This window comes from Ciconia boyciana, chromosome 12 (assembly GCF_034638445.1).
Source record: "Ciconia boyciana chromosome 12, ASM3463844v1, whole genome shotgun sequence".
NCBI classification, from domain to species: domain Eukaryota; kingdom Metazoa; phylum Chordata; class Aves; order Ciconiiformes; family Ciconiidae; genus Ciconia; species Ciconia boyciana.
Window position 1 is genome coordinate 23,500,508 of NC_132945.1, and position 22,742 is coordinate 23,523,249.

The 22,742-nt window shown below is 46.4% G+C and overlaps 3 protein-coding genes across 3 annotated transcripts; 1 reads left to right on the forward strand and 2 right to left on the reverse strand.

Moving 5' to 3' along the window:
- Window positions 1-936: 936 nt before the first annotated feature.
- LOC140658699 (uncharacterized) lies at window positions 937-9,839 on the reverse strand. The gene is made up of 9 exons (XM_072877385.1): window positions 9,779-9,839; window positions 8,912-9,025; window positions 5,594-7,279; window positions 4,904-5,003; window positions 4,070-4,218; window positions 3,787-3,899; window positions 2,900-2,989; window positions 1,884-2,006; window positions 937-1,402 (listed from the first exon to the last, which is right to left on the reverse strand). Exons 1-9 carry the CDS (start codon window positions 9,837-9,839, stop codon window positions 1,208-1,210), a joined length of 2,631 nt encoding a protein of 876 aa, XP_072733486.1. The 3' UTR covers window positions 937-1,207.
- A 3,385-nt stretch (window positions 9,840-13,224) lies between these two features.
- Window positions 13,225-17,520, forward strand: LOC140658584 (glutamine amidotransferase-like class 1 domain-containing protein 3, mitochondrial). The gene is made up of 4 exons (XM_072877201.1): window positions 13,225-13,332; window positions 15,528-15,699; window positions 16,483-16,684; window positions 17,328-17,520. The coding sequence occupies exons 1-4, from the start codon at window positions 13,225-13,227 to the stop codon at window positions 17,518-17,520; spliced, it is 675 nt and encodes a 224-aa protein (XP_072733302.1).
- Window positions 17,521-20,069: 2,549 nt separating this feature from the next.
- Window positions 20,070-21,935, reverse strand: LOC140658700 (centrin-1-like). Its single transcript, XM_072877387.1, has 3 exons — window positions 21,826-21,935; window positions 20,416-20,553; window positions 20,070-20,189 (listed from the first exon to the last, which is right to left on the reverse strand). The coding sequence occupies exons 1-3, from the start codon at window positions 21,910-21,912 to the stop codon at window positions 20,070-20,072; spliced, it is 345 nt and encodes a 114-aa protein (XP_072733488.1). The 5' UTR covers window positions 21,913-21,935.
- Between the last annotated feature and the right edge of the window lie 807 nt (window positions 21,936-22,742).

Genomic DNA, 22,742 nt, shown 5'->3' on the forward strand with positions numbered 1-22,742 from the left:
TCAGTTTTAATAAACTCCAAAGAGATACAGTAAGTAGATCAGCAAAATTATTTAACAAACTCAATAATCTAGCATTTTCTTTCTCTGCAGGAAGTGAGCCAGTTCTGTAAGAACAAGCTGAGAAGACCTGGTTTTGCTGTAGTTCATAGAGGTTGAGCTCCTCTGACTGCACAGCATTTATGCTTAAGTTCCAGCAGAACTTCAGGTGAAATCAATGAATCAGTTCATTGATTTCAGCTGGAGTTTGATCAGCACCTTGCACCTGAGTCAGGTAAGAATAAGATCAACAGTTTTCAGAGGCTAAACAGGCCACTAACTGCACAGCCATGCCATCTTTGCCAAGGAAAACTCCTCACGTTGGTTTGAAACTTCTTTTCACCTCCTCCCGGTCAGCAGCTACCACTCTGCACTAAATCCGCCCTCTGGAGGAAATGTACCATGAGACGTGTACAGTTATGCTATAAGGCAAGAGACCGGCTCCTCGCATCCTCAAATGCAGTGCAGATGATTCTCCTGAAATTAATACTCTGCATAAGATCACGTGGGAAGGGAGGGTCGTCCATAATGCTCCAGCACTCCTAAGGGGATATTATTGGAGTCATCAAAATGGTAATTCCACCCTCACACTGACTGTGAAATACAGAAAATGGCATGTCGGATAATGGCATTTCTTTTTAGTGTTGGGTTCGGTGACCTCCATTTTCAGAAGACATAGCAGAAGACAGCCCCAGCTCCCGAGGACGTGCTTTGCCTCACCTATTTTAGAAAGTCCACTGTATTCACCAGCACAGTACCTGAATACATCTTCCCTTCTCCCTCTCCCACTTCAAGTTTCATGCAGTGTTTTTCCCCCAACATGTAATTATGAAACACCTCATGTTACTCTGCCCCAAACTGAAGGTATTAGCTCCCAGTGAAAGGAAAAAAGCTCTGTCACCCTGGGGCCGGTCTGTCACTGATATAACACTTTCTTTGGTCATGTCCGATCTTCAGTGAAAGCTGGCAGTCTCCGTAAGTTAAAATTTTACTTCTGAGTGACTGGTTTGTAAGTCAGCTCTGCACTGGGATATTTTAGCAGTATCCATAGAAAGATGAATAAGTCACCCCTGCAGCTGGGAAACCTCTCCCATTCCCCAGTTTGACCCATATGTCATTTTCCAGCAAACACCTTCCTAGTGAGCACGTAACTGCTTGACCTGCACGGGAGTCAGAGGCGAGTGCGATTTTCACAGCCATCATTGGGGGACTGCGCCGGTGCTGTGTCTTCCGAGGCAGCCATGCCCACCCCGTTGTGCACAGCGTGGCTATGATTCAGATGTTCTTCCTGGCCTTTTGTGGTGCAAGTGCCACTGTTAGGAACCAACGTGTGTTTCTTCTGCACCTGCTCCAGTATCTGCAGCACCTGGAATTAGTAAACACAGCTGTGAGCGGGTTAGTAATGAGGGGAAACCACTAATTTCTTCTTCAGCTATTGAAATAATGCCCTGTTCTCTTTCAAGCTATGTGTCTGGGCTCAGCCTTGGGATTACACTTAGCTTTTCTGTCTGCTCAGAGGTCTCTGGGGCAGGTGTAAGTGGAGAGCCTGCCCCATCGGGGTCCACGACCTTGGATCTCAGAGCTCTTTCTGAGAACAAATCAGTCTCACCTCGCACATTCCCCAGCAATGTGCTTAGCACAGAGAGGTGCCATGGTGGTCCGGAGGCAGGATCAGGACACAGGCAGCATGGAGCTCTGTTTTTCTGCTCTTTCACACCACCCTATGATATCTCCTCATGCTGTCACACATTTCTTCATCTCCTTATGGAACTAGGAAACCCCCAGCCTGAAACCCACTTAAGAGAGGTGGAGAAAGGGAGCAGAAATAAAATCAAGATTCATTTTACCTGAGACTTGGGGATGATACCAACTCTGAAGAATCCTATGTTTCCGCTGTCGATTTTGGTGCAGTCCACAACGGTGGAGGCAATGTTCTCTGGAGAAGGCCCATCACAAAGAACTGCATCCACCTGAAGAGCAACACCAAGTTCCCCTCAGGCACTTGGGAAAAGAGAGAGCAGTTTCCCCCTCTCAACAGCAGGTAATGACTATCAAAGGCAACTCTGCTCCTTCCTATCCCACTGTGTTGACACTAACTAAGGGCTGAGTTTGGAATGAATGAACTTAAAAGCAAAGAGAGAGAGAGCTCTATGGGGTGTAGGTCAGCAGTACAGCAAAGACAGGTTTACATCAGCTGAGAAGCTTTGAAGAAATCCCATCCACAAAGCAAATGTGTAGAAAGCCAGATTTTTGAGGAGTTAGAGATGGAAGATTTGTACCACATTTTGTTTAAAACTGCTCTCACATAAGCTGCCACGAATATACAAAATGTAGTACACTCAGGATTTAGCAGGGAAATGAAAGACAGCCATTTGAATGGCCATGACCATTGTACTTCCAGAACCTATGAAAGTTCTAAAAGCCAGGAATATTTTAGAGCTTTGGCACCGGTTTTAGACCAGCTTCAGCTTTAGATGGGAATCCCCTGTGTTCTGACAGCTCAATGCCAGCTGGAGCCCTGGTGCATTCAGGCATCAGTGGGTTTACTGCTTGTAAGCAAAGAAGCATTTTTTTGTTGTTTGTATCATTCTTTGTTGGAAGATGAACTAACTCACATTGCCAAGCCATAACTATACTGTATAAATCAGAAGAATTTTGGTTTCCCACCAAGTTCTGTATTTTACACTGTTCTTTCACTATGACACCGACATGAGGAGTGTCCATGAGATTTTTTTAATGAGATGCTTTCCCAGATTCTCGATATCATCTATTGATTTGCCTACTGGAAACAAAGTGGGTGCGTTCTTCCATCCCCACATCTTTTGGGACCAGCTGGAATGAAAAGACACAGAGCCCCAGTTACCTTATCTCCCAGCTTGGCATACACTTGGTTGTGGTGTGTTGTGTCTGCCTCTCCTGTTGGGTTAGCTGACGTGACCACAATGGGGCCGACCTGGTGACAGAAAAATGGGAATAAAAGCTCTGAGCGGGTTTTGCTATATAAAACAGATGACTTTAACTCTGAAGTTCACTTGTGAGCCTCTGTGACTCTAAAGAGAACTCAGGGTGACTCACACAGGTAGAGACACCTACTTTGTAGGCAACTACAGTCCCACCAAATCTGTGTATGAGTGACTAACACCCTTCTGAACTGGGGTTTACTGATGTTGATCAGGAAAGAACATTTTGTTTTCCAGCAATAGCAATTGCCAAAGACCTACAATGTCTGTCCTCGAAACAAGCAGAACATGCAGGGTATCACAGTTCCTCCGGCTGCATTCTGGACCTTCTGAAGTTATTCTGGCTTCAGATAAGCCCGTGCTTACAACAAAAGTGTTCTATGTAGGAAATCAGACAAAGTGTCTGTTAATTACATCTTTTCTGGCTTTCTGACCTGGTGGTTATTCCTTTTACCCTCTTTTCTGCAATAAAATCAGCAACCAGCTGCCTGCATACCCCACCCCTTCTTAATTATATTTTTCTTGTGGGAGTAACTCATTTTAGCACTTTTCACTCCCCAAACCTGTCTGAACATGCTAGGATCCTCACTTCACTGAGAAAAGAAAAAAGAAAGGAGAGGTGGCATGCCAAGAAGGCTGTCAGAGTGTTCTAGCCTCTCACTATCCTTCTCCCCTCCAGCAGGCCAGAGGACCTGGGTGCTAGGACTGACGCCAAGCCTGCTCCCTAGACAGTGGAATGCCAAGGTCTGGTCACCTGTGCTGCTGGGATGAGCGTGCTCTGGCCACTCACCAAGTCGATGAGGTGTGTGGTGACAGAGCAGTCGGGGATGCGGATGGCAATGCTCTGAGGGGTACCGACGTATTTAGCAGAGTCCTTCATTCCCAGGAAGTCCACCCATTCACCTACACAAGAAGAGTCACATGGCACTTATGGATGTACATCAGTTCGAACACAATGATCTTACCAGAAATACTGCCATGGAGCGTGTGGCGTTGCAGGGATGCATGACTTAAAGTTGGAGTTTCAAAGCCAAAGCTCTCCAGAGAGCTTGGAAGTAACAGCATTTCCTCACCTCTGGGAACCACCAAGCTAATAGGAGATGGCCAGGCAGCCTCCATGAAGTCCCAGAGGAGGGGAGTGAACAAATGCTTTGCAGGTTCCAGTTGCTTTAGGCTAGAAATCCAGAGTGACATGGGGCGATCCTGAGCCTGGCGCTTGGAGCTGGAAAGGAGGCAAGAAAAATGAGCCTGGAAGTAAGATGGGGATTTATTTTCAAGCTGAAAAGGAAATTGAGTTGTGAGATCTAGACTTAAGACAAGGTGTGTAGGCTCTGTCCCAGGTCACCAGTCTGTAGTAAAAGTAAGACTGTTCAACAGATGACCTGACAGGAAGGGGCATTAATGACTATTCCCAATCAGGAACGTCTACTCCAAATCAAGGTTTTTATCTTCTTGCGTAGTAATGGGTAGAAGTCCCAACTGCCCAAGTTCTGAGGAAACCTCACCAATATGAGGGGTCCCAGCTGCTTACAAAAGTACAGCTAGAGGCATTTGTTAAACACGAGAGGGATTTTGGTTCTGACAATATGTACCTACAAATATGTACAATAATCCCCTGCCCCATTTGCTACTTCTTTGGGTTTCCTTGTGATATCCAAGCTACCTGGCTCCATCACCTGCAGGAGCCTTCAATATCCCAGAAGACAATTCCAGCTCAACTGCCTCCTTTCCTCTTTCGGATCTTCTCCCCTAGGCTCATCACCTTATTTTTCCCATGAAGGCTAAGCTATGTGCCTCACTGCTCTTGATGGTTGCTGTAGCCAGCACTCAGTAGCAGCTATAAGTCCTAGAGGCTTCTTTAGACTAGCCAAGGAAGCCCTCAGTGGGGCAGCAAGACAAATACTTACTGGTGAGCTTTCTCCACAGCATCAGGCCGATTACAGGCTGCCACAAGCACATACACAGTATCTGTGGGGATGCCGCAAGTCCCTCCATTCTTCAGGATATCTGTTGGCATGTGAACAGGGCAGAACCCCTTGAGTGACTAGAAGTGAGGGGCTGTAATTCAGGGAAGAGCTGTCACAGACAAAACAGCCAATTCAGTGCTCTCATCTCCTTTTCTCAGCTAACAAAGCATTTCCTCTGACAGTGCATTTTCTAGCATTCATCCAAGAGGAGCTCTGGCATTTAGGGGAGTTCTGGGCCACGTTCATCAGGGCCAGAAGTCATTCAGCCCTGTGGAGAGAGCAAGCACCATGCACTTGCCCTGCTTTCTCAGTACAAAGCTTTCAGTGGTAGCCCCAGCCTGGAGGATTCATGTATCTCAGACTGGATGAGCAGACCGGGATATGATACAGGAGAGACAGCAGCAAATTCACTGCTAAACCCAGCTCCTATCAAGGAATTGGTCCTATTTCCCCCATAGTGTATTTAGCATCTAATGACTCTTGCAACATGGCCCTCTTCATCAAAATGTCATCAGATTATAATGGTTTCCACATCTGGATCAGAAAAATGTTCTTTTAATAGTGTTCTGCTATAAAATGTCCCAGAATTTACCCTCCACCCCCACATTATGCCCTATGTATTTCCCTTACCTGCAATTCTCTTGACTGAGGAAGCTTTCCTGGCAGGCAGGTGAAGGCACTTGGTCATTCCTCCCCCCACACCACTAAGCTGCACAATGGGCCTGCCCATTGGTAAGTAGGAACCCTCAAAGATGCTGTTGAAAAGGGCAGACAGGAAGCAGTAAAAGCTGACCAGACCGAAGATGAGAGTGGCAGCAATGTCATAGCCAGCTGGAAGAGCATGGATGGCATCCAGCAAGAAGCTGACAGCGATGAGCAAGAAAGTGAGGGAGTAAAAGAACCAGGCGATATTTAAGAAGAGCGTGCAGAAGACAATGAAGCCATTGAAGAGCATGAAAGCAATGATGCCTACTGCTGCGTGGAAGCTTCTAGTAGTGCCATAGAGGCCACCATATCTTGTCAAGCCCCAGATGATCCACATGACAGCATAGAGAATGAAGGCACTGCTCTCCAGGGTTTTACCCCGGGCAAAGGCCACTGAGCCGCCTAGAAGCTTAAGGATCCCACCAGCTACCACTACCCATGGAATTACAACAGTAGCAAGTGGAGCCTGGGGGTCCCCTGTCATTGTTATAGCAAAAGAAGCGAGGACACTGCATGCATAGCCAAGTACTTCTGCATCTGCATACTTGGAATAACCTAGGTAGGGAGCGTGAAGGTCTGGCCCTTCACGAAGCTTCAGAAAACTGCTGCGAGCAAGTAGGGCCTTCACAGCATCCTTCCCTGTTGGGATCTTGGCACTTGCTTTCACATTGTACAAGTGAATTAGAGTCATCAAGGCTGAGGCCACAAAGATGGCCACATCCACACCTTGGGGTCCACCTTCAAAAAATCCCTTGGGACAGCAAGCTAATGCAATGCAGTAGGCCACATAAAACAGCAAATACAGGCCATCCACTGGGCTCTTAAGAGTGAGAAAAAGAGCCAAGACAACAAAAAGAATTGAGAAAACCACCAGGAATGGAGTAGGGAAAGATGGCTCCTCTGGTTGCCAGATTGGGTACAGAAGGCAATAGCCTCCAGCAAATTTCAGGATGGAAGTGAAACCAAAGAATGTAGCCATTAGTACATCCATTGCACGGTATGATAAAATGCAGATGCCAGTCTGGTAGATCCCAGCTGCCCACAGCCAGGGCACTTGACCGATAAATAGTTTGCCAGTGATGCCCAGGAGCCTACAGCCAAAGACACTGGCAGACAGCATGTTCAGGATCAGACCAGTGACTGCAAAATGATTCATGCTGCCACTGGTGGAATGGATCTGTTCATGGGTCTTTTTCTTGGCCAGATCTGTGCCAGGGAGGGCAATTTTCTCTTTGGTTAGGAAATAGAGAATCCTTCCCAGAGCAAAATAACCACCAACCAAGCAGACAATCATATAATTGCAAGCCACAGCAGAGGAACCGAAAGCTGTGCTATAACGCATGGCAACTTCATGAGCACTGGCAAGTGAGACAGCAGAAGCAATCATAGCTAGGATGACCTCTCTGCAAAGGAAGCCCACCACTGCAATAATGAGTAGTGCCAAAGTAAATGTGACCAGGCCAGGCACCAAGGCATTGCGGAAATCACCAGTGTCATTCAAAACTCCTTGCCCTCCCAGGATGAAGACCACTCCATAGCCACACCAGAACACTGAGATGGTCAAGCAGAGAGACACAAACAGGGAGGCATTTCTTAGGCTTCTCCGAATTCCTGTGAAACAAATGACAAAGGAGACAGAACTGTGATTTCGAGACAGTAGGTTATGGAAAGCAGTAGTTAGGACAGGCAGCTCTGCTATAGGCACATGGTGTGTTGGAAACATGATCACTATGCTAGCATGGAGCTGCACAGGTCCTGCATGATGCTAGACAGAGCTACCATGAGTTTGGGTAGGTCTGCACCATCTCCCATTACACTGTGTAGACATGATCGTAAAGACTCCATCAGCGCAACACTTCATGTTTGTCAGAATGCCTGAGGTGAGCTCAAAGTACTTGAGTTCCTTCAACTAAGTACTGTACCAGGCCTGGCATGCAGTCTGCCCTAATGAAGTCGAGGTTCAGCAAGCCATTGTCTTATCTTCCTCATGATGCCTACAAGACTCAATGACAAGACTATAATATATTAATGCAAATCAAGTCCTGACACCTCCTTCTTTTGGCTTGCTTGGTGGTTTGTTTTGTTCCTGCTGTAAGCTGTCAGGTCCAATGTTTGAACCACAAGTGTCATACAACCTGCTGGATCCCCATAAATAATTGGGCCTTCTCAGAAGACAGAAGCATAGCAATTGCGAAACTCATTCCTTCTCAAGAACTATCCTGTTCATATCCTGATCCCCAAAATGACAAAGACCTTGATTTAAAATACTTCAAGTTGAATGGAACCCACCCACTACACCTAAACAATATCACAAAGTACCTTATTTTTACTGCTATACTTTCTCACCTCACGTATGAGGATACTGATCAGCACGGATAGACCTGAAAGCTTCCTTCCAAGCCGGAGCTTTGTAATGGACCTATGCTTCCTTTCTGCCTCAAACTGATACAGCTTTGTGAGCCAGACTCAGGTTGGGAAGGGAAGCAAGAGCTCTGCTGAATGAGTCCCCAAGCCACAGAGGACTGTAATGACATAAGTATGCATCTCTTGGAACAAGGGTGGACGAAGTTCCTGTCTTTGGTAGGAGGCTGTTGATTCCCACCAACTGTGAAACATCACCTGCCCGGTGGTCCATTCCATACGGTCCCATCAATACAACTGCTTCTAAGTGCTTTCTACTAATGCTTTGTGCCACCACTGACTGAGAGAAGAGGTGGACCTATGTTTTATGGGTTAAAATATGTAGTGTCTCTCGCAAGCTGTCTGCTTTGTAGAGGAAAAAATACCAGCATCAACTCTTGGATTTTCATGTCCTCATCGCTCTGAGTCAAAAAGGAGAAATAACTCAGCATGCATTCTAAAAAGTGTGGACTTTGTTATAGCCAGTGATTTTTTTCTCTCAGATACGTAGATCTCTTGGCATTTACACATCGACATGCCATTTCAATCCATTGATGCCTAAAGTACTCTCAGAAAGCCTGGGAACCATTTTTAGAGAAATCATGTATTCAGTCTGTTAAAACTCCCAGAGATCCCGGTAAAGCATTTGTTCAAAACTAACATTGATTTCTTTGGTTGCCTATATAGGAAAAATTTGCTGTGCTGACATACTCCTCTAGGAGAATGAATCAGTGGTCTGGCAAGGCTGCCACGTTTTGTATAAACCTGTTGGCAAAGCAGACCAAATACATGCAAAGCTATAGAAGGGGGAGGCCTTGAAGCTGGCCATCCTCCGAGTCTTACCTGCATACGCCAAAAGAGACGATAAAATCAACAGAAGAACGCCTAGAGCTGTGCTGGGGATCAGAGGGGCTGCTCTGGGTAAACCGTAGAAATGCACTGCCAGTAAGAGTGATCCTGTGTGTGACAAGGGAGGTGGAGAAAAAGAAAGAGCTTGTAAACTTTGCCCAAAAAAACAGGAGAGAACCAGAGTGGCAAGGGCAGGGAACAGATTAAAAATAGCAGTACAAGATCTGAAAATAATGAAATCTAAGGAGCTGGGGGGTGGGGGTTGTAACTTGGTTTGTGTCCAAGGTCTCACGTCTTTCTGGGTGCCTAGTTTTAAGAAACTTGAACTTAATCATGTTTGAAAGTGCTCCCCCATTGCCACATAAAGGTAAAAATCAGCTCTCTGATTCCAATTACACAAAAGGCAGACACATGCTCTACAGATGATCACATAAGCCTTGTGCCTCCAGAAAACTAGCCTAAAAATGAAAAGGGGCAGCACTTGGAAAGATGAAACACAAAGAAGGAGCAAATGAAAGGGAGTGAACACAGAAAACAGAGCTGCAGGGAAAATGGCTAGAAAAGGAAAAGAGATGAAAGTGCATCCAAGTAAAGATCATTTATGAAAATGACTATCAAAAAGTTTTGATTTGCTTCCCGCCCAGGATGGATCGAGTACAAAAGTTCAGGCCAGCGCTTTAAAGCCAAGACAAATATTTTGTTGGCTGCTGAAACAGGCCCAGGGATCTCTGGATCTAAAAGCTTTACCCAGGCAGAGAAGATTCAGAATAAACGGACTCTTTAGCCCCCTTTGAAAAGGGAGTTGTCCATGAAAGCTAGTCCCAACCCCATCCTCCCATGCCAAGAAGACTCGATCCCTACCTGCGGAAATGCCCAAGAGCCCTATGGAGGAATGCAGTGACTCAGCTTTTCTGTCTGCCATCGCAGAGTCCGCTGAAGACCCAGATGCGGGCTGAAATGCTGCCTCTCTTTCCTCCCTAGCTCTTTATAACCAAACCAACTCCACTGGCCTGCGTTCCTCCCTGCTCTCCACCCCTTTTCCCTACAAACATCTTCTGTTAGTGTTCCTTCTGCATGCGGGAGGAAATGCAAACGAGTTCCTCGCTGCAATAAATTTCAGTCTGTGAGTCAGCATGGACTGCTGGTAGCTCCCTCCAGGGGCCTGTTAATTTTACTGTTGATTAACCCTTGTTAAAAAAGACACTTGAAAAATAACCCTGAGGGTTTATTACTATTACTGCCTTTTTGCTACTGCCAGTGAGGAAATTAGACTGGTTAAAATGAAGGTTTTTTAAAGAATCCATCTTGCTGGAGCAAACAAGTACTTTGCAAGCCCAGGAGCTCCTTGGGAACCGGTTATTTCTCCTAACTCACCATGGTCCTGCTGTTTGTCCCTGTCATAGCTATGAATGCCTGGCACCACTGTCCTGTGCTGGGCAAACCCAGGGCAGATTCAGTGCCATTCCCTTAAAGGTGAGTTCTGTCCATGAGTCACTCCACATCTATCTAATCCAGCCTCTCTGTGCAAACTCACAGGGAACTCCTCCTAAGTGGTTTTCATGAGTGAGGTGTCAATGCAAACGTGCAGTCTGGAGACCATCAGCATGAGGATAAATCTAGAGGAGCCTTGCTGGCTTTCCAGGAGAACTGTGCAGGCAGTGAGTGAGTATCAGTCATTGCCATGATCGCTGCTGTATCCCAAAGGCGACATGAAGGACATATCCACAGCTTAGTACTGCTTCCCATGGAGAATACGAGATCAGGGCATAAAGGTCTTTACCAATGGAGGAGAGGCTGCAGAAAGCAGTGGACGCTGGCCTTGGGATCATGTTGGGTCACACTTCAAGTGGGAATTAGGCAGAGCACTGTTCTGTGAGAGCCAACAGAGCTTTGATGGAAAACAGGGGCAACACTTGCCTGCACTTATGTACATTCCTCCATCATTTTGTTTGTGTGCAATACACCAGTGTGGGGCCTATTCCCGTGAAAGACCCAGTTCCTGTTCCCATCAGCCCCAGTTAAAGCAAATTCCACTCTCAGCCTCTTGACAAGATAAAAGAGGCAGAACAGTGTAAAGAGCTTCACACTAATATTACTGGGCTGGTCAAGGATGACTCTGCAGAGGCCCTACAGCAGCAAGCTGTGATGTTCCTCTTGGCAGATCCTGCTCTATGTTCTCCCATAAGTCATGCTCCACAGCCAGGGCTGGAGGACAGAAAAGCTGTTGGAAATGGGACTTAGAGCTGCACAGACTGGAACTCAAAGACAGGCCTCCAGGATCATCCAAGAGGCATTAGATCTGTAGCAGCATCCAGAACAACCCCAGACTGTCAGGGTCCACAGATAATGTCAAAGGACCCTGCTCCTCCTGCTCTCTGAGCCAGCTGGAGCATGATGGCATGCTTCCATTGCACAGCTGGATCCCTATAATGGCTCCCAAACTTTCCAGGTTTCTTCAGTGCTTCAGTGCTTCTCCTTCTTGGAGGACAGTTATCTTTAACTGTGTTCACCTTCCAAGAAGAGCTTTGAGGCAACAGGGTTCTTTCACACTCATCTTCACTAGAATATTAATGCAGATTAAAGCAAGGTGTTAATATTAAAGCCCAATGTCTCTACCGTAATAAATGTGTGCAGACATTCCCACACAGAATGGAATAACTCAGCTGAAAAGTATTATTTATCAAGAATATGCTTATTGCAGGTAGACCTTTAGGCTCAATATGTCTATTGAGATAGATCTTATTACATGAGGAAGCAAGCATTGGAACAAGCCTGGTTTGTCCAGTTACACCTAACCAATTATATCAGTAAGGGGAACCACCTCAGTCAGTTTGCAATAGGCAGAGCTAAACAATGTGGTTTGCAGCAAGCAGTAAGTTTGTTTAAATGATCAGCCTCTGGCTATCTTGGTTCCATCAGTAACGGGACTGCTCTCTGACCAGTTGAAGGAGGAAGAAACTACCTGTTCAAGTTGCAGCATGATTCAGCTGTTTTTTCATGCAAGACAAAAGAATATATTTCTAAACCACAGTTAGAATACCTTAGATACCAAAACAAACAGCAGTGAAAAGGTTCTGGGTGTTTTCCACCCATATCTTGCAGTTTAATTCCTATTCTAGGTAATAAGAGTAACTGAAAGGAAAAGCCTGTGTTAGATTAGCTGGACTGCAAGTCCTTTCTCACCTGCTTTTTGTTCCTGCTTGTATAGGTAGCAGCTAGGAGTATGTGGTGCCTGATTATCACTGGTTTTAAGAGATGCGTGCAATAAATGAAGTCACCTGCATTAGCAATGAGTATCTTCCTCATGCCTGCTATAACTAATGAACTTGCCAAAACACTATTTCATTAGACACAGGCTGTATTTTGTGTCTCTTCCAAATATGATAGAGACCCAAGGAAAATTTCTTATAAATAATCCCTGAAAAACATTTTTCAGCCATGTTGCATGAAATTTTTTGTTCTCTGAAGAATGGCAAGACAGCCTCAACAGGCCACAGTTATTTCAAGAGTGCAAAGTTGAAATAGAGAGGTACATAATCATCTCAGGTGTGAGCATATCAAGGACAAGGAAGAACAAGTCTTTGCATGAGGAAGGGAGTCTTCCCCATCACATGCTGTGAATCTTGCTGCCAAGTGCCGCTACAGAGGTCAGGGGTCTGCCAGTTCCTCGTACCACTTTCCTGGCAAATGGAGAGATAGTGCTGTTGATGAAGAACCAAGTTATTAATTTCTAACCTCAGGACACAAAGGCCAGAAAACAACTACAACTGAGTGCAAAACGTCTGCTCTTGAGAGATGGGATATGAGGATAAGAACATTTAAGGTCAGAAAAGGAAATCTTGGTGTTAAAAGACTGAGGCTGCCTATGGAGGGTAGGGTTTTAAAAAATGGGGCACAGAGAGGAATGCACTGGCTTGACTACTTGTTCTGGGCGGGCTCCTTTTGATACCATCTTATGTGCAAAGACTTTGGTACTTTAGTCTGAAATAGAATGGAAAATTGACAGCTGAGAAGGAAAAACACAGCTGCTCTGTTGAACAGGTCACGTCAGCTGGGGATGCTTCGGAGACAACGTGCTGGGAAGAAGATCTGCAAGGGAGCAGTCAGTTGAGGAAACAAATAATATTTACATGCCCTGCCTGTGGCACTGGAAATAAAACCTTCTTGCCAGTAAGGAATTCAGCCCAACCCTCCTGGCCCCACCTGCTCCTGGGGGAGGGATCACGCTATAAAAGACTCCAAGCAGTGAACAGAGATGCACAGCAATTTGGGGCTCTCCAGGGAATCCTCCTGCTCTGCTTGTGACCATGGGAAAGAGAGTGGCTGTTGTGCTGGCTGGCTGCGGGGTGTACGATGGGAGTGAGATCCATGAGTCTTCCGCTGTGCTGGTGCATCTCAGCAGGGAGGGGGCACAGGTAAGAGGCACCCTGGCAGGCTCCTGCCCCACCTCTGGCTCCTTTTGCCCTGCTCTGCTTTTCAGTCTCGCTCTCTTGCAGAAGGTACTTAGCTCTAAGGAGTTTTGCAGCTTGCCGGACAAATCACAAGCTCCCCATTGCTGCTAGGGTAATTGCAAAGCATAAGTGACTGGAGGCAAAGCAAACGGCACAGTGTAGGAGCTGCTACAGCGAGCATGGAGAACTCCCTGGTCTCTGCTTTGCTCTTACAGCGTTGCTGTACGAGAGGATTGGCTTGGTGCTCTGTGTTGAGTGTATCCAAACTCTGAAACGAACTTTCCTAAATGCATTCTCTATTCTTTTTGGCTTGCACTTCCTCTTCTCTGCTTTGGTATTTCTGTTTAAAAGAGTACTATTGTTTTTGGCTGTTTGAAATTCATCTTTTTAACTCCCCAAAGATTAGAACTGAAAATAGACAAGTTCTTGTGAGTTGAACTTGAAAAGGGGTAAAAAAGGCGACCTGCAAGCAGCCTCTCTAATATGCCCTTCGTCAGGATAGCCACTCTGCGAGACTGGAAGAGGAGGGAGAGAAGCCCTATGTAACGTTACCCTCAGCTCTGAGCCACCCACAAATCTGGGTCAGAGCCGTTCTCCTGGGAATAGGAATTGCTCTATTAAATACAAAGGCACAGCAGTCATGTACGTGTGCTGCAGAGCCAGCCCACCCAATTCCAAAGCCTTCAAAGTGTGTATTCTCGGTTTGGCTTAAAGCTGAGACTTGTCCAAACCTTTTCTCCACTGTCTGTAATTTTGCCTCCTCTCTCCTGGAGCTGCTGCAGTCACTTCCCTCCTGCCATACCCGGAGTTGGCAGGCTCGGAGCGCCATCCTGCACTCATCCCTTGATCGGCAGGGACCTCTACTGGAAGAAACTCCGGCCTTATTTCAACCCCCTCCTTTTATTTTTCGGTCATGCATGTCTAAGGAAACAAAGAATAGCATAGCATAGTATAGCATAGCATAGCACAGCATAGCCTAGCCTATACTATTTCAGTTGGAAGGGATCTACAACAATCTAGTCCAACTGCCTGACCAATCCAGGGCTGACCAAGTTAAAGCATGTTAGTAAGGCATTGTCCAAATGCCTCTTAAACATTGACAGGCTTGGGGCATTGACTGCCTCTCTAGGAAGCCTGTTCCAGTGTTTCACCACCCTCTTGGTAAAGAAATGCTTCCTCATGTCCAGTCTAAACCTCCCTGGCACAGCTTTGAACCATTTTCACACATCCTATCACTGGATCCCAGGGAGAAGAGATTGGCACCTCCCTCCCCACTTCACCTCCTCAGGAAGCTGCAGAGAGCAATGAGGTTGCCCCTCAGCCTCCTTTCCTCCAAACTAGACAAACCCAAAGTCCTTAGCTGCTCCTCACAGGACATGCCTTCCAGCCCCGTCACCAGCTTTGTTGCCCTCCTCTGGACGCCTTCAAGTACCTTCTCAAATGGTGGGGCCCAGAACTGCAAAGCTTGTACAGTCCCAAAATCTATTGCCCATCTGTTTGCCATCCTCCACTCTTAATTACTGCATGTGAGCTTGAAACAGTTCTGAAGGAAGGGGAGGCATTTTCCAGAAAAAGAAATACTCTGGCTTTGGGAAAAGAGTGGCTGGGGAGAAGAAACTCAAAGTCCTGTCTTTGAGGGAGGCATGTGATTTGACAGCAGCTTGCTGGGTAGTCAGCACCCATAGGGGATGACTGGCTTTGTGGGGGCAGCTGGGGCAGGGCTGGGGCTGCCCCAGTGCAGGTGATTGCTTGGGATACAGATGGAAACCTCTAAGAAATGGCTTCACCAATGGCTCTTGGGACACCTCGTTTTCCTAGGAAGGAAAGGAGTCACTGCCCCCTCTCCAGCACTTCAGGGCCCAAAACAAGCAGCGTGGGCTAGCTTCTTGGCTTTCACCTAACACCACCTTCATTCCTTTAAGGTCAGGGTAAATGTTCCTGTGCAGAAGCTACAAAAGACCTTTCTTTCTTTCTCCTCCCTATGACAATAACCTTCCTGATGCCAGTATCAGATACAGGTGAGCCTGAAGGTCACTGCATTCACCAGCAAAGTTCTTTCCTAACAAAGTAACTGCAGCATTTTCATTCACTAGCCATGATCTTTAACATGTTTAGGATACATGACTGAAGGATAATAGACCTTTCCACTCCCTCCCCAGGCAGAAGTTTATGCTCCTGATGTTGACCAGATGCATGTGGTAGACCACGTGAAAGGACAGCCAACTCAGGAGAAGCGTAATGTGCTCGTTGAAAGTGCCAGAATAGCCAGAGGCAACATCAAGGATCTAGCTAAGCTGGACGTCAAGGGGCTGGATGCCCTAATCATACCAGGTAGGATGGCATGCAGGGTCTGCACGCCCAAAGTCTTGGGAACAGCTTAGATATGCCATAAACCTTGAATGACGTGGGAGTCATGGGCTAGAGAGGAACTGGGCAGAGCCACTGGGGAAGAAGACAGGCTGGAAGCAGGGACTGGAAGGACAGATATCTTCCATCTGTGCTGGCACTGGCACGCTAGCTTGGACTTATATTAAAAGAGAACATGGCAATGCAGAAGCTTATCCCAAGAGGAGAGGGCAGATAACTGCCAATTGAATTACCCTCTGTGCCATCTACTGAGCTTTTTTTGACTGGATGTAAAACTATTCCCTCCCTCACCAACATGCCTACCTCCTTATCAAGAGAAGATACTGGGACATAGAGGGGGTGACTCAAAAGCGGAAAGCTTGGTCAGTCTGGTAGTTCATCTTTAGTGAAAGTATGACCACGTGATTTCAGCGGGGGTGGATTAGGCCTGGAGCAAGGATTAAGAGACAGGTGAAAACTTGTCAGCATGTTCCACCATAATTCAGAAAAGGGGTGAAACACAGTACCCAACAGAGCATTGAGACCTCTCCGCTTCAGTTCTGTATGGAAGCAAAAAAGGTGCTTTGATGTCTCATCTCCTGGCATCAGACCACAAAGGTTCAGCTTGTCTGTTTTTAATTCTTTTATCAACCTTAGACAAATGCTGCCACCCCCCAAATCCATTTTAGCATTCTACTAAGTAATACCTAAAAAAAATCCTGCCCTGGAGTCCTAATCTTCCGGTCTAATCTGTTTTTCTTTTCACAGGTGGCTTTGGAGTGGCTAAAAACCTGAGTACTTGGGCCACCCAAGGCAAGAACTGCATCATCTCCAAAGAGGTGGAGGACGTCCTGAAGGCATTCCACACTGCCAAAAAGCCCATTGGCCTGTGCTGCATTTCCCCAGTGCTGGCAGCCAAAATCTTCCCCGGTTGCGAGCTGACTGTGGGTCACGACACAGAGTGTGAGAAGTAAGTAACCTTGGAGTGCTCATATGAAATCACACCATGAACATCACAGAATTGGCAATGCCTCCCCAATGTGCGTAGCACCCTGCCTCATGCACCTCTTGGTCCCAGGGTAGGAAAGACACCAGACTGCTGACTCATAAAGTTAAGCAGATCCTAGGTAGGAACAGGATGGTTGCACAAGACTTGGTAGTGTTAAGAGAGGGAGGGAGTTAAACTGTCCTTACTCATATGGGAAAGCTGTGACTGAATTCTCCTGATGGCAGGGAAGGAACTATGATGGCTCTCGCTACGAAGGGCTAGGAAGTAACATCACTTGTAGGAAGCTGGTGAAAAAAAACCCCAAACCTAAATGCAAAGTCTGGAGTGGGCAGAGTTAAGCAGTGGAACATCTACAGTGGAACATCAAGGTCTTATTTTGGCTTTACTTCAGATTTTTAACTCACTGTAATCTGGAAGTTTTCCTGGTTCTCTAGTCCCAGAGAAACTCTCTGCCAGGAAAAGATCTGGATCCTATTGAGCAGGCTTTCTGTAGGGACCATCCATCTCCCTGTAATCAACAGATGTCCCAGTCTAGGCCTTCATCAAATCACTCTGTGTAATGACAGCTTACCCACACAGGGTTTATTCTCTTTTCTTCTTGTAGATGGCCTTACGCAAAGACTGCTGAGACCATGAAGGAGCTTGGTTGCAAGCATGTGAACAAACATGTCACTGAAATTCACGTGGATGTGAAGAACAAGCTGGTGACCACCAGCGCCTTCATGTGCAATGCCCCCATTCATGAGATCTACGATGGCATTGGAAAAATGGTCAGAGAAGTGGTCAGACTTGCCTGAATGCCACAAAGCCACAGAATCCATCTCCTCTGGAGTGCAGGCACTGAGCCTCGGATAATGTTCTTCCTCTTTTATACCCACATGTCAACAGGCAAACTGCTGCTCAAATGGAGTTCTTCCCCCCAACCGCACCACTGCTGGCTGCTGAGGAGGGAGAACTCCAGAGTAATGAAAGCGTTGTGTTCTGCCAAGGACACACCACTTACTGACAGCAACCTGGCAGTAATTGGAGTGTGGGCACACATCGAGCTGGCATGCAGAAGCCAGGTTTCCACAGGGCACAAATACAGCTGCTGTCTTTGTCTCTGAGTGGCTGAGGAGTTGCCTGGGCCATGTCAGCCATGACTGGGCTGACCTGATGTGCATATCATGCGTCAACAGGAATTGGTCCCTTTCTGAGATTCCTTACACATCCATCTTCACCAGTACTTCAAAGCTCCCCACATACCTCACAAAACAGAGGAATTAGTGGCAAAAGGAAGGAGCATGGTTCTGCTACTGAATAAAACCTGACACTTTTTACCTGGGCTGAATTCTGCTTTCATTTTTGCCTTTTACTCTGCAGTAGGAGATGCTCTTAGTGCTACTGGTTGGCCCATGAGTGGGGAAAACGGTACAGGAAGAAGTCACCAGCAACAAACCTCACTTGTTTTGCTAGGATTTGTCGGAAACCAGACTTGGGCATGAATATGACGCCACTGAAAGCGGAATCAAACCGATGTTAGCATCCAGATCTCATGGGAAGAGGTTAAATTATTTCCTGGTATTAACAGAAGACCTGCTATGATAGCATGGAGTATTTTGGAAGCAGCCTTCCATACTGCTCCTAGGCAGAAGGAGTCCAGGGTGAGGCCTAGGCATCCCAGAGAAAGTGGTGCAATTTTCAGACCCTTCCAGTCTCTAGGAAAATTCCTAGAAACAACCTGGAAGCAACAATTCTGCATTGCAACAGGGACAGAAAGATGATACCCATCTAGCTGAAACCTGAATGGCAAGCTGTGAACTGGCTGGGCGATAGCAAGGTCTGACAAGCAGAAGGCACTAAAAATAGCCCGCTATCAGGCACAGTTGTTCAGATAACAGGCCAGGCACGGGTTTTTAAGGCCGGAGGGAACCATTTGTCCGTGTAATCTGACCACTCTGCAGGAGCTGTAAAGAGCACAGCTACTTACACTGGGCTGAAGCAAGCCTGCTGAGAGGATTCAGTCTTGACCTGAAGACGCTGCCCTAGTATTTGATAGCTCATTCTCACAGTTAACCAAAGTCATTTAAGATAAGCCATGCTTTATTTCTCTCTTATAGTTGAAGAGCTTACTTCCAGCCCCTGGATGCTGACAGGTTTGTCTCCATTAGGTTCAAGAGCTTTTTAGATGGTAGCTGCTATGTTGTTCTTATATAGGTTATTATTATAAGGTAGTATCATATAATCATTACAGACTGAGCTGTTCAATTCTCTTAGTGTAAGACGTTTTCTAAGCCAGCAACTATTTTCTGAGGCTCTTCTCAGCAAACTCTTCAGGCTTTTTACATCCTTTTCAAAACACCGGCATATTTTTGCACTCTCAGCAACATGGCAAGATACTTTGAGACTACACTGGTGGCCAGAGTGGGAAGAAATTTACCCACATGCCGCAGTGGTGCTGCAAAGAGGGGTTCAAGCACATCTGGCAGTGACAGAAGAGCCCAGAGTAGCATAATACAGCAATTCTACCCAGGTTTCTAATGAAAATGTAGCTTATCCAGTCACTCTTTTCTGTGTTACTTTCTTCCACTGATTCTCCTACCAATCATTTTCAGCCCATTGGCCACCTTCCATAACCTTTTTCAAAGATGTGAAAGCCTCCAGGACATAAAGGACCAGCCAGTTTTGGGACAGTAGCTGCCAGGAAGAGGAGGGAAATGTTTGCTAGCACAAAAAGTCCACTGTTCCCTTGGTCCTTTGACAATCCCCTATAGAGAACTGTGGTGAGCATCCCAACCACAGAGTAACGTTCAATCTGAATTAGCATTTAATTAGGACGGAAGCAGAACTCCATGGGAGACCAGGCCTCAGAGCTGCACAGTTTTCTCCCATACTGTTACTTCTGAAGGGGAATCCACAGCTTAAGCTATTCACTACCTTACGGAAAGTAATTGCTCCCAAGCCCTTGAACTCGTCTTTTGCACAACACAGGAGTTTGGGAAAGGTACAGAAAATTCTGCCTTAAGCACTAACTTTTGAGAGTTATACAGGATTTTCTGAGATTAAGAGTGTTTTGACTAATTTATCAGATAGGCTGAAAAGCTATGGGATGTAAATACAATAGGGAGAATTCCAGGGACTGGCTGAAGGATTTGAATTAATCTCTAACTTTAGATCCATCCCACACAGACACAAAGCTAGTAACACCACTGTTTGCTGGGATGCGGAAACCTGCTTCCACTAGTGGAGCAGGAAAATCAACCCCAAAGATGAAACATTAACAATATTTTGGTGTGTTTTGACACCCAAGAAAGACAACAAACAAGAAATAAGGAAGGTGGAGAAAAGTGACATTGTAACTAGTTGTTTATATGGGAATGGGAGGAAAAAAGAAAATCCTGTAATTACGGGTCAGTGTCAGCATCTGTAGGAACTCCTGTTCGTCCACTTCCCCATCTCCATCCACATCTGCTTCATCAATCTTCTCCTGTGGATAGCAAAGATTTGGAGACCAGGTTAGGTTGGATCTGAGAGAGTGGATGCTCACAAAGTGCAAACACCAATGAAGGTCTCAGGCAAGGCCCAAGCGAGATAGAGATCGTGTCCGTTGCAAAGCAACACAGCACAATCCCCCAACTGGTCTTCCCCGCAGTAAGATGCTCCCTTCCCTCCCTGGGCAGAGCACGAGAGGAATATGTTTGTACTTCACAAACCTGCAGCTCCTGATCCGTGATGTCTTCCCCAACCTCACTAGCTGCCACCTCAAGATTCTCAAAGGAGATCTTGTCAGTGCCACCACAATCAAACACCTCGAAAGCTTCCAGGATCTCCTTTTCCAAACATGGCTCTGCCTTAGAAAGGAAATAAAAAATGCCATCATGTAAACATGACATCATACCACCCTACAATCCCTAGTCACGCATTTCAGCCAGCAAACATTTGCAATCAAATCCAAGACATAATTTTGGGGAAAACATGGCCATAGAAGAGGGTTATCTACCATTGCTATTTCACCTTTGCCTTCCCCCCCCATATAACTATGTATTAAAGGAAAAGCTCCAAGAGAAGTTGTGAGTGGCATGGGGACTTGGCCTGGAATATCCTGGCCAAGCTTTGTCAGGAAGAGGGGGACTAGCACTGCTGCTGGAGGAGGAAGCAGCTGCCAAGAATGATCCAACACCTACAGCTTTATTTTATTTCAAAAGTGAGCCAGGCCAACGCTGGCTCTTACTGCCCTTTACTCACCTCCCACACAGGTGATGCTTACACAAGCCTGCAGTTAGGTGTGGGCTTTGACTGAACTAGGGGGAAAATGGGGATCTTCACTGCCCTCTTAGCGTGGGTCCCATGCATACACGCCTTGGCAACTAAGACCGCATTGACGCCATGCCAGCTATGCCCCAGTCACTTCCCAGGCATCCCACAAAGCCTTGCAATGAAATCGGAAGGAAGGGAGAGGCAGAACCAGGCAAGCTGGTGCTCTTTGAGAACAGCCTACGTCTGCATGCAGCCAGGCACTAGAGGATACAGAGGTTTTTGAGCCACAGGAATCTTAGATGGGTGATGAGGACCAGGGAACATGAAGGACAGTGCTGGTATCAAAGAGCAGCTCTTCAGACACTGCACAAACTTGAGTGCCTGTTGCCTGCAGGGGATGCCGACAGTGTCAGTGGGTATTAAGGAATGATTTCACTACAGATGGTGAACTGTTCATCTGATGCATGACATTTGCTCACCGCTGTCTTGAACTGAAGATAAATAGCCCTGTGACTATAAAGACAGAACTGAAATTTCATGTGGAAAGGTTTAAGGAAGGGAAGTGGGGGCTCCTAGGTGCTGTGTGTGCTCAGGGCACTCCGGGATGGGAAGGAGATTTCTGCTGAGATGCAGCTGTGTCTATCTGAACTAGCCATCCTGCTCCCTCTGTAGTTCACGGAAAGAGGCAAGAGGGGTAAGGACAATTCACCCAAAGGTAGATCTCTAAAATAGCTCAGGTGAAACTCCTGAAACACTCCTGTTTCTCCCCTGCAGGGAGCCAGAGTGACCTAATCTACTGTGGCTACCTGCATCCTAAAGTTAGGCAAGAGGAATTTCACTCTTTGTGACCAGCTGGGCTCACATACCGTTTTCTGAGTCATCACCTGCAGAAACGACTTAAAGGTTAGCTTCCCTGACCCTTCTTCACTGAATTCAGAGATGATTCTCCTCATCTCTGCTTTCCCCAGTTCACAGCCCAGAGCCCTTAAGGTTATCTGCCAAAAGAGAAAACAGACCAATGTCGTGGTGTACAAATCAAACAGAAACAAAGAGGGAAAGATGTTTGAAACAAGCAGGTACCTGAAAGTGGTGAAAAAACCTCCAGCTTTTCATCAACAGCTATTCATCCACCATTTTCTCTCTAGAGAACAGGGTTCTGTAGCCATCTAACATCAGCAGTACAAGGCAGTGAAAAATTAGCAGCGAAGAGCTCCCAGCAAGGGCCAAGAAGGAAGGCTTCAGTCCCTCCTAAGGCTACCTGGCTAGTAAGTTGGCACAAACCTTACACCACTGATGGCTGCATAACGAGTTGGAGTTCAGGCAGCAAAGTCTGTTAGCACAGCAGGTGGTCCAAAAGCAATAGGTGGCAAACACCAGTTGCTCTCTCACAGCCGTGTTTATCAGGCGCTTGTAAATGATTAGCCTCATTTCCAACATTTATGTTTACTGCCAGTCACTTCTGTTTGACTACAGTAATTCAAGTTCCAAGTGCAACTGTGGTCACAAAGCAATTGTGTCATTTCTACCTGCCTGAGGGGATCCAGGCTTCTGATCTGGATTACTCAGACTGTGCAAACACATCCCGAAGAGCAGCAGACTGAACACCCTTCAGCTACATAAACTTGCACTGTGTTTGTAAAAGGCTGTTAGATGACAGGGGTTGTTAAGAGAATTTTGCCTGCAAAATGTCATTCCTCCTCAACTTCTTGAGGACGGGGGTTGCTGTGAAGAAAGAGAGGGTAGGAAACTCCTGAGGTTTATTCTGCAGCATCACAGAAAAAGG